We start from the raw sequence: 13,955 nt of genomic DNA on the forward strand, positions 1-13,955 counted from the left end.
CCCATGTGGTGGTTCTTCCTAGTGTAAGTTAGGAAAAAAAAAATTAAAGTTTTGGTGGGTTATTAAGTAGTTTATTCAGTCCTTCCTGATTTATAGTTTTTTCATTCTTTTCCCCCTTATTATCCATTTTGTCTCAGGGCCATTGCTATTACTTGTGACTTGAAAGAGTAAAGGCATGACTTGTGTGGTTTACACATGTCAAAGTTTAGGGCTATATTGGTGGTGGTGTTGGGGCAATTAATAAATCTCCATCTGGGTGATTCTATGAGATCAAAGTTTGGTCCCAGAGTCACTGAAAATTTGCATCTCAGCTTCACTTATGAGCAGTGGGACCTTAGCTAAGTGAGGACTTCTTTCATGCCTCATCTGTGTAATGGGGATAATACTACCCACTTCTTGGAGGATTAAGTGTGATAGCAGCTAAAGAGCATTTAGCATAATGTTTGGCATGATTATAAATAAACTAGAAGCCTGGTGCACAAAATTCATGCGTGGGTATGGTCCCTAGACCTGGCCTGTGATCAGGGCCATCTTACCCAGCTGCCCACAGCTGGTCAGCCCCCACTGCCACCCACCCTAGTTCCCTATTCGCCATCGGGTGATTAGAGCCTGATGGCCAGGGTAGGGACCAAGAGGTCAGTTGTTCCTGCTTACTCGTCAGCCCTTCCCCCTGCCGCCACCCATCCGTTCCCTGTTTTCCATTGGGCAATCAGAGCCTGACAGCCAGGGGAAGGGACTGAGAGGTGGTCAGTGTGCCTCATAGTGACTGGTCGAGCAGTCGTTCTGGTTGTTCCGCCATTAGGGTCAATTTGCATACTACCCTTTTATAATCTAGGATAGAGGCCTGGTGCATGGGTGGGGGGGTCCCTGCAGGGGGGCGGGGTCAGCCAGGGTGAGGGGCCATGGTCCTTCTGATCTCTGGTCATTCTGGTCATTCCGCCATTTCAGTCTCTGGGCTTTTATTATATAGGATATGCAAAGAAGAAGTGTCACAGGAACACAATAACATCATTTCAAGGGTCAGCATAGTTTTCAGCCCCAAGAGTTGCCAGTGGGATTTCATGAGTCACTGGACATCACTGGCAGACCTAAGGAGAATGGTTAAGTGGGGCAGAGACTGAAATTTTGTCTGGCTGAAGTGGACTGTGAGGCTGAGGCACCAAATCTGTTATCCAGTACTGCTCTAGGTGTTTGTTGTGGACCATCTAAGGGACAGACACATGGAGGATGCTGTAGGGGTAAAGCAAAGTCCCTCTTCTCAGAAATATTATTTTCTAGGGTAGATGATAAACAAGTGAAAGGCTAAGTAAACAAAAACTTGAGAGGTCTATGATGGAAATGAACAATGGATGAAGTGATAGAGGATGGGTGGGTGGGAATCTAGTTTAGACAAGGTGATCAGGAAGACTGAGGAGGTGGCATTTCAGCTGAGAGAAGGATAAGCTAAAGCTGGCAGTGGAGATGGGCAGAGCATTTAATGTGGTGGGAAACCCCAGTGAAAATGCCCTGAGGCTAGAGGAGTAAGTAGATATTGGCTACTAACAGTTGCTTCAACCTGTGGGTAGTGAGTACTGAGGAGCCAAAATGGGGGAAAGTCTGCCCCCCCAGGGATGCAGAAATGGTCGTAAGTTTGACTCAGGTAGTCTTCAAAGGTGCAGAGACCAATGATAGTTGGGGTCTCAAATATTTTGTTTTGCATCTTAACCAGAACTTTGTGCTAATTTCCAAATTCTGTCTAAAATTGAGGATACAAATATCACCTCATATAACTTTTCCTTCTCAGACTCAGGTGGAGAGGTCCAGGGCTGACCACCTCATTGGACACAGCAAAGAGAATCCACGATGAGGGCGATTATCCGCCCATTCTGAAGCTTTGCACACAGAAGAGGGAGAAGGCCCGGAGTTTCAAAATGACTTCGTGAGCAGTCAGGGAGTTCCACCAACATGGGTGAGAAGCACAAAGGCTGTGAGCTTTGTAAGGACCTCCAAGTAGTGGGTGTGGCTGGGATTAGCATTAACTTCCTCGTCTGTAAAACAGGGACAATAAAAAGTCCCCGTCCTTACTATTCCCTACAGCAGGACACCTTACAGATAGAGAAAGCGTTTAAGTTCAGTGAAAGTCCTTGTATTCAAGAATTGCAGGGTCTCGGCAGGGAACACTCGGTGCGGGACAAGGCTCCATCCGGAGGAATCAGCCCATCCAGTACCGCAAAGTGCAGGACAATGTTTAGGGCAGCGGGGACTAAACTTGTTATTGCTGGGCGTCCGCAGGTCTAGGGAGATTCAACGGGCGCGGGCATCCGTGTGCGTTTCTCTTGGGACTGAGGCTAGAGAAGTCACTTCCAAGCGGACGTCTCCATAAGAGCGACTCCCTGCCCTAAGGTCTCCTCCACGGCCACGCTGTCACTGCTGGGTAAAACAACAGGTTAGGCAGAACACCCCCTCCTCAGAAACACAAGAAGATACAAAATCCTCTACGGTTCTCCCAACTGTTCCCGCCACACTGGCCAATGCGCCTAAACCGGTAGCCGGGATTTGCGTGCCCTTGGAGGAGCATTGTGGGGCTGGGAGTCCAGGCTGAGGCGCGGCTCAGGACTTCGAAGGCCACAGAACTACATTTCCCAGGAAGCTCCGCGCGGGTGCGCTTCGTGCGCGTGACGACTAGACTTCCGGAAGAACCTGGGGCGGGACCGTGGCTGAGGCTGGAGCTAAGCATCGGGATGCAGCGCCCTGGGCCCTTCAGCACCCTCTACGGGCGGGTCCTGGCCCCGCTGCCCGGACGGGCCGGGGGCGCGGCCTCTGGAGGAGGCGGGAACAGGTGGGGTGTGCCGGGCTCCCACGTGCAGCCGCCGGTGTGCGTTCGTTCCGGGACCGGCGCCGCGGGCCAAACCAGCCTCAACGTCAGGGAAGCCAATAGTGCCTTCCCAGCCCCCTCCACGATGTCCAAGGCCGAGGAGGCCAAGAAGCTTGCGGGCCACGCGGCGGTAGAGAATCACGTGAGGGTGAGCGGCTCGGGCCGCGGGCTGGGCTCCTGGTGGGCTCCGCTGGGGCGCCCTTGTTCCTGGAAGGGCGTGGGCTGCGTGAGCGGGGAGCGAGCGCGCATTTCCCCGGGTTGCTTCCCTGCTCCTTAAAGGCTGTTTTGATGTGGGGTCTGCTGGGGGCGAGCTTCCCAAAGACTCTTTGTGTGGCCCGACAACAGGTTTGCAAAGCGGAGCCTGGGTGGTGTCTGATGTTGAGTGGGGCTGGAAGAGACTTCCTTGCCCTCTGGTTTCCTTACCAACAAAGGGAAACTGACGAGTTCCGGGCTGCTGAGAGGTCTTCTCTTCACTTCCCTGGGAAGCCGGCGGAGAACTGGCTTGAAAATTGTCTTGACATTTGACTCCAAGCAGGTTTTAGCTCGGCGCGCCCGCCCCCGAATGTACTCGCCAGAGGGCAGGGGAGATGGAGTCTGAGGGGGAGACCTGAGCGTTAAACGCCCCTTGGACGGGGCGGGGGGACACTCGAAGCCTGGAGGATGCTGTTCCGAGGTGTTCAGCTGTTAGTGGTGAGGTCCTGCCCCACTTGTTTAAGCGGGTGTGATTCTTGCTGTTAGTGGAGTCTTTTGACCCGAGTGGATTTGTTGTTGCCTATCAAGTTAATTATCTTAATACTAATATTTGGGTAGCCAAGTGGAGTATCTTTGTCCTTAGGTGGAGTTTCTTAGACTTTACTGGCTTTTTGTCTTTTCTTCTTAAAAAATGGTATCGTCTTCTAATGCTAGTGCTTGAGAATACCTTAGCTTACCAAGCTATTTTGTATAGACAGATGATGTTTGATCCCACACAGCCTGTTTAATGGCGGGGCCAGTGCAATAAGCTGGCTCAGCATGTTCTGTAGAAGGAATGGCCAAGGATCCTCCAGAACCTAGTGACTAATGTTAGGGGGTACCCTTCTACCAGGTCCACAGCTGCCCTGTCCTGGGTGTCACTTGTTACAAGTCTGGTTAGCAATAGGATTTTCTATGGGAATTCACAGAGTTAATGTAAAATGTGTACTTTGGCTCTACTTTTGGGATTCAGTATCTCAGCTGCAAAATTGGGACAATAAGCTGAGATTTGAAAATGCCTGGATAAAGTGAATAGCTAATGGACAGGTAAATAAAACGAAATCGATACAGTTAGAAAAGCCCTCTATCTTAGTTTTCCTGTTAATCTGTTTGCATTAGTATTTGGTGGCGCATGTCTTCCTGACCTTTGTTTTATAATTATGTATTTGCTTAAATAAAATTTGTAAGCCCCCCACCTCAGGCTAAAGCCCCAAAACACTAGATTCCAGCTATATTATTCCAAAAGTTGCCAGGTAATCCTGTGGAGATCTCCACTGGACTTTTGGGGGCACCTCGCCCAACGTCAGTGGCACTTTCCTACCAGCATTCTTTCCTGAGATGCCAACACTACTTGAATTTTGTATTTTCTGCTGTTTAATGGTGACTTAGTCTTTCCTTTGTTTACCAGGTAATTATTGAGTGACCAGCAGTGTCAGACAGTTGGTGTGGTTACCAGAAGTGTGGTTAGAGCAGGGAGGAGAAGAGTCTGGTCTGGATACTTTGCAAGGGGGATAACTAATTCAAATGCACATTTATTGAGCACATCCATGTACGTACTTAATTGCTCTCTCCATGGGATATCCTTTACTCCATCTAAGACCATGTTGTCCTCTAGCATTTTGTGACTTGGATTCCTTTACTCACAGGTGTAAGATTATCAGGGTAGGTTTTGTGCTAAGTCCTATCCATCTTTGGAATGTTCTTAGAGCTGACCTTTTCCTTTGACCTACCAGCCCCATTTAGGCTCTTCCTAGGGCCAGATGATAGTGGTTGCCCTTATCTTCTCCCCTCTGTCAGCCTCCCAGCATTATCTTCTGAAGCTTTCAACTGCTCTTGTCACAGTGGCCCTCATGGGGCTTCATCCTGACCTCCATGTGGCACACCTGAAGAATCTATTGTAAGCTAGGTACTCAGCCAGGTGGGAAGGATCCATAGACAAGAGACTGGTCCTTGTCCTCAATTCCACCATCTTGCTTACTTCTATGCTTCCTTACCCCCCTTGTACCAGAATATTGGAAAAGTCAGAATACTGGCATATAGGGTATGTTTTAACTTCGTTACCCTCGACCTAGAATGCTCTTTCTTGTCCTCTGCTGCTGCAACCTTCTAGGCGGGGTTCAAGATCTGAAGGAGGGGCCGACACACAAATGAAAATACTGTACAAGAAATATGAATTTACAAGGCATTGGGGGCCAGGTGGAACCTCTTTCTTGAAGAGACACACTGACTTCTGGCCTGGTTCGCCTTTTATTTACTTGAATACACATTTGCCCTTTAGCAATTCATACAGGCATATCAAAGGTGAAGTTTGGTAAACAGTAAAAGGATTATCAGGTTAGGAAATTGCCTTGATGCGAACAATTGGTGCTTAGCGAACAAGGTGCTTAGCACCAGCCCTGCTAACACCCAAGGCCCACTGGCCTTCCGTGTTCCTTGGTGCACGCTCATGACGGTATCGGCAAGCAGTGGCTTCCCGCACTCTGCCTTTATGTTAAAGTCATGTGTGTCCTTCAGGATTTGCTGCGAAGGCCGTTTCTTCCTTTCAGTTTTTCCTTAGCCTCATAAGGGGAGGGCATATTGTCTGATTTTGTAGCACTTTATATCTCTTAGGTGCCTTATGCAGGTGTCTTACGTTCTGGTTATCTCTGTGTTTGTGTCTCCCAGTCCCGAAAAGGTCATGCTCCTTATCTTCATGCAGTGTTGGTACAGCGGGGCCTTCCTAGTAAATGTTCAATGAATTGTGTGAAGTGTGGACATAAATATGGAGGTTGTGGAATTATTGGTGGGTTGAATCTCTGGGGTGTAGGTACAATTTGTAGTCCATTGGTGTTCTCTTGGTGTTCCAATGTGGTAACCATCTCCATATCTGGATGGATGGAGAACTTGGAGATAGCCACCCTGAACTCAGATCTGCCAGTTTCTGGGATTATAGACACCCCTGGTGGGAAGTCACCCAAGCCTGGAAAATTCTGCAAGCTGGCCTTTTTCAAAAAGAGCCCCTAGTTTGTCTCTAGCTTATAAAAGTAGCCAAGCAGAGCCAGCCCCGAGCCTGTTCAGAGGACCTTCCTTTCCTCGGTGCTGCCTCCTTTGAGCTCGAGCATAAGCTTGATAAAATCTGTCTGGAAATGTCTGTGGGGTATTCTCTCCATTTCTTGTGGAGAACCCAAGAACCCCAAGGAGGGGTCTCCACTGATTGATTGGTTGGTGCCAGGGTAGGGGGTCATAATTCAATGCTGCTGGTCCTGAGGTCAGCTGTAGTGTCACTTGTCTGGTTTTGCTGCTTTTCTGGGTGTGGACCTGAAATACAATTGAGCCATTTTGCGTTAGACTGGCAGGAGATTGCTCCCAGGAAGTTGATGAGGAACTGAGCTCCGTATTAGTTCCTGAGTGTTTGTGCCCTGACCTTGTGCTGTTTGTGGTTTAACTGTCCTCAGCTGGGCCCCAACTCTGCCCCTGCTCCTAGGCACCTTCCCCTTTAAGAAGGCAGGCTCAGAAGTGTGATGTCTGTTTCTTGTCTATTGCATTGAGGAAATGCTCTACATCTTTATAAGGCCTTCCTATTGCAGAGGAAGACTTTTTCTTATGTTCCTAATTAAGCCATGCTTTGCAGATTCTCTGAGTCAGGCTTGCGTCACCTGGACAGAAGCTGATACAATTTGCTCTTCTGTCAACTCTGGGGGAGCTCTAGATTGTGGGCTGGATATGTCCCTCTGGTTCTTTGTGATGCTACCAAAGTAAGGTATCTGTGGTCAGTCCCCTGCCTTCTAGATGTTAAGCTTTTATGAAAAGGCACTGAAGCCAGAAACCTTGACTTATTAATGCTTAGAGCTGGCCCAGGGGTTGGTCAGGGGTCTTTCAGTGCTCGATCATCTGCTGACCACTATTAGGACAACTTAAGTTGCTGTACGTTGAAAGTGAGCCAAGCCTTTTGTCTGACAGGATGTAGGGAGGGTTAACTATTAGACAACAGGTCCAAAATCGAGTCACATATGCTAAGCCCCACGTCACCAAACCAAGACTTAATGACAGTTTTGGCTCTCCGAGAAATGGAATCTTAATCCAGTCAATCAGCTGGATAGAAACTGCCATCCTTTAGAGCAGTGGTTCTCAACCTTCCTAATGCCGCGATCCTTTAATACAGGTCCTCATGTTGTGGTGACCCCCAATTTCATTGTTACAAATTGAACATAATTAAAGCATAGTGATTAATCACAAAAACAATCTGTAATTATATATGTGTTTTCCAATGGTCTTAGGCGATCCCTGTGAAAGGTCATTCGACCCCCAAAAGGGTCGCAACCCACAGGTTGAGAACTGCTGCCTTAGAGGGAAGTCTGAAAGCCTTTCATTTTGTACAGTTCCGTGAGCTCCTCTCTGCTAGATTGGATGTTGCCCAATTCAAATCAATTTTTGCTCAAATCAACTCTTGACATTTGTAAACTTGCTCAGTGTATCTTTCATCAGGAAGAGATGGTGATGTCAGTGTCAGAGATGAAAGGAGGAGGGCTGTGCTGATAAACTGCCCCTGGGCACTGTAATAAAGACCAGGTTTGACGTTCAGTGGTTATCCTATCTAATAAAAGAGAAACATGGTAATTAGCCATACCTCTGCTACCCTTCCCATTGGCTAATCAGGGCGATATGCAAATTAACTGCCAGCCAAGATGGCGGCTGGCAGCCAGGCAGCTTGGAGCTAACATGAGGCTTGCTTGCTTCAGTGACGGAGGACTCCAACGTTCCCCGCCTGCCTTGCCGGCCTCTGAGCTTGCAGTTTGAAACATTGTTACAAATATAGAAGCTAAACAAAACCCCAGAAACCTGCTTTCAGCCAGCCGGGATCTCAGAGCTGGAGATGATACAGTGTTTCGATTATAGAACCCAAACAAACCAGATACCTGCTTTCAGCAGCAGAGGCCTCAGAGCTGGAGCCAGAGCTAAAGCTGGCCCAGAATAAAAAAAGAAAAGAAAAAAAGGAGCAGTTGGGACCTTCAGTCACCCGCCATCCTGAAAACAGCCCTCAGCCCCTCACCCTGACTGGCCAGGCACCCCAGTGGGGACCCCCACCCTGATCCAGGACACCCTTCAGGGAAAACCAGCCGGCCCCCACCCATGCACCAGACCTCTATCCTATATAGTAAAAGGGTAATATGCCTCCCAGCACCGGGATCAGCGGAGCTGGGATCAGCATGACAGGGGGCAGCGCCCAAACCCCCTGATCGCCCTGCAGCTCTGTGTGTGACAGGGGGCAGGGCCACAACCTCCCTATCCGCCCTGCTCTGTTCGTTACAGGGGAAGGCGCCCCAACCCCCTGATCAGCCCTGCTCTGTGCCTGATAGGGAGGAGCTCCCCAACCCCCTGATCACCCTGTTGCTCTGTGTGTGACAGGGTGCGGCACCCCAATCCCCCCCCACCCCCCCGCCACAGGCCCTGCTCTGTGTGTGACGGGGTAGAGCCATAACCTCCCCATCGGCCCTGCCCTGAGTGTGAGAGTGGCGGTGCCCCAACCCCCTGATCGGCCCTGCTCTGTGCGTGACAGGGGGCAGCACCCCAACCCCCTGATTGGCCCTGTTCTGTGCGTGACAGGGGGGAGCTCCCCAACCCCCTGATGGGCCCTGCTCTGCGTGTGACGGGGTGGCGCCGCAACCTCCCCATCGACCCTGCCTTGAGTGTGACAGGGGGCGGTGCCCCAACCCCCCAATTGGCCCTACCCTGAGCGTGACTGAGGGTGACATCACAACCTCCCGATCCACCCTGCTCTGTGCATGACGGGGTGGCGCCCCAACTCCCCAATCGACCCTGCTCTGAGCCCGACCAGGGGCTGCACCTAGGGATTGGGCCTGCCCTCTGCCACCTGGGAGCAGGCCTAAGCCAGCAGGTCGTTATCTTCCGAGGGGTCCCATACTATGAGAGGGCACAGGCCGGGCTGAGGGACTCCTCCTCCTCCCCGAGTGCAAAAATTTTTGTGCACTGGGCCTCTTGTTTCTATAAAATGGGCACAGTACTTGCCTTGTACTCTCGTTGGTGAATTAATGTTCATAATAATTTTATTGCTCTAGGAAGCAGGCTGGAGAGGGAATAAAAGATGGTATTAGTAAGTTTTGGTTTTTTTCTTTCCTTTTTTTGTCAGAATAACCAAGTGCTGGGAATAGGAAGTGGTTCTACAATTGTCCATGCTGTGCAGCGAATAGGTATGTCCTTAGGCTGTTTCCTGTATGTTTTGTCTGGTATGGATGATGTGGGGTGGTAGAAGCTGGGGGCAGGATTGGGGCATAGAAAACACCTGCTGGGTATGGCTCCAGCACTGTGGAGCTGCTTGTCTGTCAACTGTATGTTTCTGCTTTTCCCTGAGAGAGAGATTCTTGGGTCTCTTCAGCCATGTTTGGGGGTTACCTTAGCTTTGTTTACACAGCTGGAGGGGAGGAGCAGACTTAGAGTGAAGTCTCAAAAGAATTTTATCCTCATTTTGTGTGTGTGTGTGTGTGTGTGTGTGTGTATGTGTGTGTGTGTGTAGTCTCAGGGACCCTGAGGCAAGCTCTCTGACCCTCAGACAATCTCAGGGAAACAAATTAAGGTCAGTGCAGGCTTGACTCTGAAGTGAATGGGAGGTGCTGGCAGTTGCGGCCTGGTTTCTGCAGGTGCTGGCTTTTTCTGATTAGGGTGTCCCAGTGCTTAGGAAGGAGCAGGAATTCCCAGCCCCTGTGGCCACCCAACAAGTTTTACTGCCCTGCTTTTGTTTGTAAGAACAAGCCCAGAGGAGAGGCTTGCTAGAGTGCTGGCCTCTTGTAGTTCCAGGGGCAAAGTGCTCAGGAGGCAGAGTCCAGCACCGCTCAGTCTTGAAGGAGTGGCTGTGGTGCTGGTATGTTGGCTTCTGGAAGCTGCCTCATGGGCCGAACAGGGGCTTTAACGTTGTACATCCTTGTGCTTTAGCACTGAGTGTGTGGAGGATTTTAAGTTCAAGAATTAACTGTGGGTTTCGTAATAGTGATATCTAAACCTTACAAGATGCAACCCATTGATGAAAAAAACTTAAGCTTTAACAAGACAGTGTTTTTCTTAAGACCTTTTTTAAAAAGTCAAGTTTTCCTGAAAGGTGCAATCCCCAAATACATGAATAAACCCACTCTAACCACCCTCTGGGGTCTACAAATGATATTATATTTTGTATTAAATGTGAAAATTGACTTCTAGCTTTTCCCTGTAAAAGGCAGCATAGGGAAGTATTTAAGACTGAAGCTAGACTGCCAGGGGTCATATTCCAGTTCTGCCCCTTGTTAGCTGTGTAACTACCCAGATACTCTACCTCTCTGTGCCTCAGTTTCCTCTTCTGTAAAATGGAGGTAATAATTGTTCCTTTCCTTGGGGTTATAACTGACCTTTAGGATTAAAAGAGTTCCCAGGCGCACAGTTCCTTGACTATAGCCGGGCACATGATAGCAGACACGGGCGCTGCTCTGCCATAGTCAGTGCTCACCGCCTTAGGCTTTCTGCTGCCCTGTCGTGGGATGTGTGAGGCATGTTCATCAACTTTGTCAAAAGGGGGGGACATGGTATGAAAGGCAGGCTTTCCTTTTCTGTTGGATTTGAGCAAATGTGTCCAAGACAAGAAAAGTGAAGTGAGAGTGAAGACCCACCGACATGTTTCTCTCTCCACAGCTGAAAGAGTGAAGCAGGAGAACCTGAACCTTGTCTGTGTTCCCACGTCCTTCCAGGTGGGCCTGCTTTCCTTCTGCATCTTTGTGGCTGCTGAATCTTCCGGGCCCCTGAGCACAGGGAGGTTTGGCTGTGGGGTGTGCATCAGGGTTGTTCCCTGTGAGAGGGCGGGGAGCAGGAGAGTGTATTTACTGAAATCATGAGAGGGAAGGAAGGAGAGGAGGGAAGGAGAAGAGGAGGCTTGAGCATGTCACACCCCTAGCCCCCTTTGCCTACCCCACTGTGTCACTCTGTATAAACTTGCCTCAGCAGTGTCATGCTATCTCCCCTGCTGTGTGGCATTGGTCACACAGACCAGCCCTGGGACATTGTGGGCAGGAGTTATCCAACGGCTTGAATACCAAGAGGAGGTAATTGGGGGTCATCTTGGAGGCTGCCTTCTAGGTATTCCCAATGTGTTTATAGTCTAGTTCTGGAACTAGGGGATTTCTCCAGTACTACTTTGGAGAAACCTAGGTACTTGGAAATAATTAAGCAATGCCATTTTTATTATTGTTTTCTCCCATCGTTATATGTTTCTCTGTAATTAGAAAAAAAATCACCCTAGCTGGTTTGGTGTAGTGGATAGAGTGTTAGCCTGCAGACTGAAGGGTCCTGGGTTCGATTCCAGTCAAGAGCACATGCCTGGGTTTCGGGCTCCATCCCCAGTGAGGGACGTGCTCACGGCAGCCGATCAATGATTCTCTCTCATCATTGATGTTTCTCTCTCTCTCTCTCTCCCTTTCCCTTCCTTTCTGAAATAAATAAAAATACATTTTAAAAAAATAATTTTGGTGTTTTTTTTAAATTTCATTTTTTTCAGTCAGTATTTTATTTTAGCCTTTTGTTGGGGTCCAGCCCCAGCAGGTCCAGGGGTTCCCAAAGGTGTGGACAGAGTCAGCGAAGAAGGAATGACACGGAGGCAGCGTTCAGTTGATCAGCATAGCGAGGTTCTCCAGCGAGGTTCTGTAGCCAGGTTTGGTCTTTATTGTCCTGTTGCATCTGTATTTATACCAGTTGATTTTAATCCTATCCATTCTATTCCAAAGGTTAGGGCGTTTCTTATTTCCATTCCAAGGTTACTCTATTGTTCTATTAAGCTACAAGGAAGTAACTGAAGGAGATTATCCTAAGTAAAGATTATGTAGTTTAAGCGTGATTGTTCGTAAAGTTATTAACTTCCCGCCTGGCACTTAGTTAAGGGGTTTTAGGGATTTATTCCCTTCCTTAGTACTGTTAATCCCTAACTCCAGGGAAGAAATCCCCACCTGGGGAAACAACCTTCCTCAGAGAGGTGACCTTGGTTAAAACACATAGTCTAAGAAGGGGAGCAAACATATTAAGAACAGTATGCTATATACGCCAGGTCCCTTGAAACATAAGCTGTGCAGATGTTTCTTCCCTGCAGCGACTGTGTCAAACAGCAAGGATGGACCGGCTTCCGGCTGCCTTTTATTATGGAAAACTTCAAACTTCAGAAAGGCTAAAGAACAATATAATGAATTTCCATGTACCCATTACTCAGTTTGAACAATTATCAGTTCATGGCCTGTTTTCATCTGTACCCCATTCTGCTCCACCTTGATTATTTTGAAACATCCCATTCTTAGTGTCAATTTATTGTATATATTTCATTATGTCTGTCTGAAAACTAGGGAGACTTTTAAACATCTCAACAATACTTTGAAATGTAACAGTAATCTTTAATAGCATCAAATATAAATCCAGGGTTCAAAATTCCCCTCTTGTCTTATCCTTAAAAATATTTTTTACAGTTTGAACCAGGGTCCAAATGAAGTCCACATATTGCAAATTCCAGGGTCTTTGTAGTTTATTCTTAAATTTTGGATGTGAAGATTTATGTTGGTCATTTCATCCATCCCCATCTTTTTATAGATGAGAAAATTTGCCAGGGCTTATGTAGCTGGTTTATTTACGATTAGACCCTATTCCTGATTCTTAATCTCAGGTGTTTTTCACTTTAAGCAGAAAATATTTTCAAGGCATGCCTTTGAAAGAAACTCTCCATCCTTTGGTTCGTTTGCAGGTTGTGAACAATGACGTGAACTTGAGTCCTCCTGGACTTGGGTGGTCGAAGTTCATGTGCAGTTATTCCAGCTGTGAGCCCTGCTCAGGGCTGTGTGGTGGTGGCCAGCACTACTCTTTGCTTGGTCAGCCTCTTAAAGGTTAACCATAGTCATGTCTATAAAGTCAGTGGTGCTGATTTTTCCCACAAACATCCTGAATCTCTCCCAGGCTGGCCTGTCAATTTGCCAAGCTCATCACTTAGCCATTCCAGAAGTCCTACCTTTATGTACTCCTCCGAGGATATGTTCTTTGCTTATTTTTACTCAATAGTATAGCTTGGGAATCACTCCATATCAATTCTTAGTCATCTTCAGTCTTTTTTCCACATTGTTGGATTTTCATTTTTATTTTATTTATTTATAAACATATTTTTATTTATTTCAGAGAGGAAGGGAGAGGAAGAGAGAGAAACACAAATGATGAGAATCACTGGTCAGTTGCCTCCTGCATGCCCCTTACTGGGGATTGAGCCAGCAACCCAGTGATGCGTCCTGACTGGGAATCGAACCCTGACCTCCTGGTTCATAGGTTGATGCTCAACCACTGAGCCACACCACTGTTAGAGTTTAAAATATTTTTTTCTAATATTTTTATAGATTTGGTTCATATTTTAGGAAGTTTTTAAAAATACTCCATTGCTTTAGGAGGCATTGTCTTTAATAGCAGGCCACTGAAAAAGAGCTGTGAGCTGGGACTGCACTGAGGCTCAGTGCTGGGTTGCCTCCTTCTAGCTCAAGGATGAAGTAGCTTAGCTTTGCGTTTCATGGGTCTAGATCTCCTGTCTCCTGGTGAGCCAGGTTTGGATTTGATTTGGGAGGAAGCCTCAGTCAGGACTCAGTATTCAACACTGAAATCCAACAGAATTCTGCAAATCCTTGCCACGTGCTCAAAGTAAGTGATCATGGGTGCTTTTCCCTGTCCTCCGCAGGCCCGACAGCTCATCCTGCAGTATGGCTTAACCCTCAGTGACCTGGACCGACACCCAGAGGTAAGAGATGGGCTGCTCTGTCTTACTGTCTCCTTTTTGTGTGGCCGTTGCTTGACTATGGGCTCGGTATCTGCCGCGTGTAGGAGAGAGGTCAGTTCATCATAC

The 13,955-nt window shown here is 48.0% G+C and overlaps 1 protein-coding gene across 5 annotated transcripts in view; it reads left to right on the forward strand.

Moving 5' to 3' along the window:
* Window positions 1–2,687: 2,687 nt before the first annotated feature.
* Window positions 2,688–13,955, forward strand: part of RPIA (ribose 5-phosphate isomerase A) — a gene marked incomplete at its 5' end in the record, with an annotated part of 30,099 nt that continues 18,831 nt past the window's right edge. For 2 of the 5 annotated variants that reach the window (XM_081086194.1, XM_081086196.1), the window contains 4 exons: window positions 2,688–3,002; window positions 9,213–9,273; window positions 10,739–10,794; window positions 13,791–13,850. In XM_081086194.1, coding sequence (XP_080942320.1) covers window positions 2,721–3,002; window positions 9,213–9,273; window positions 10,739–10,794; window positions 13,791–13,850 — 459 coding nt within the window. The remainder of the gene's footprint in view (window positions 3,003–9,212; window positions 9,274–10,738; window positions 10,795–13,790; window positions 13,851–13,955) is intronic. The other 3 variants (XM_081086193.1, XM_081086195.1, XM_081086197.1) reach the window with 3 other exon arrangements.

This window comes from Myotis nattereri, assembly GCF_964212035.1.
Source record: "Myotis nattereri genome assembly, chromosome: 3".
In the NCBI taxonomy this organism is placed as follows: domain Eukaryota; kingdom Metazoa; phylum Chordata; class Mammalia; order Chiroptera; family Vespertilionidae; genus Myotis; species Myotis nattereri.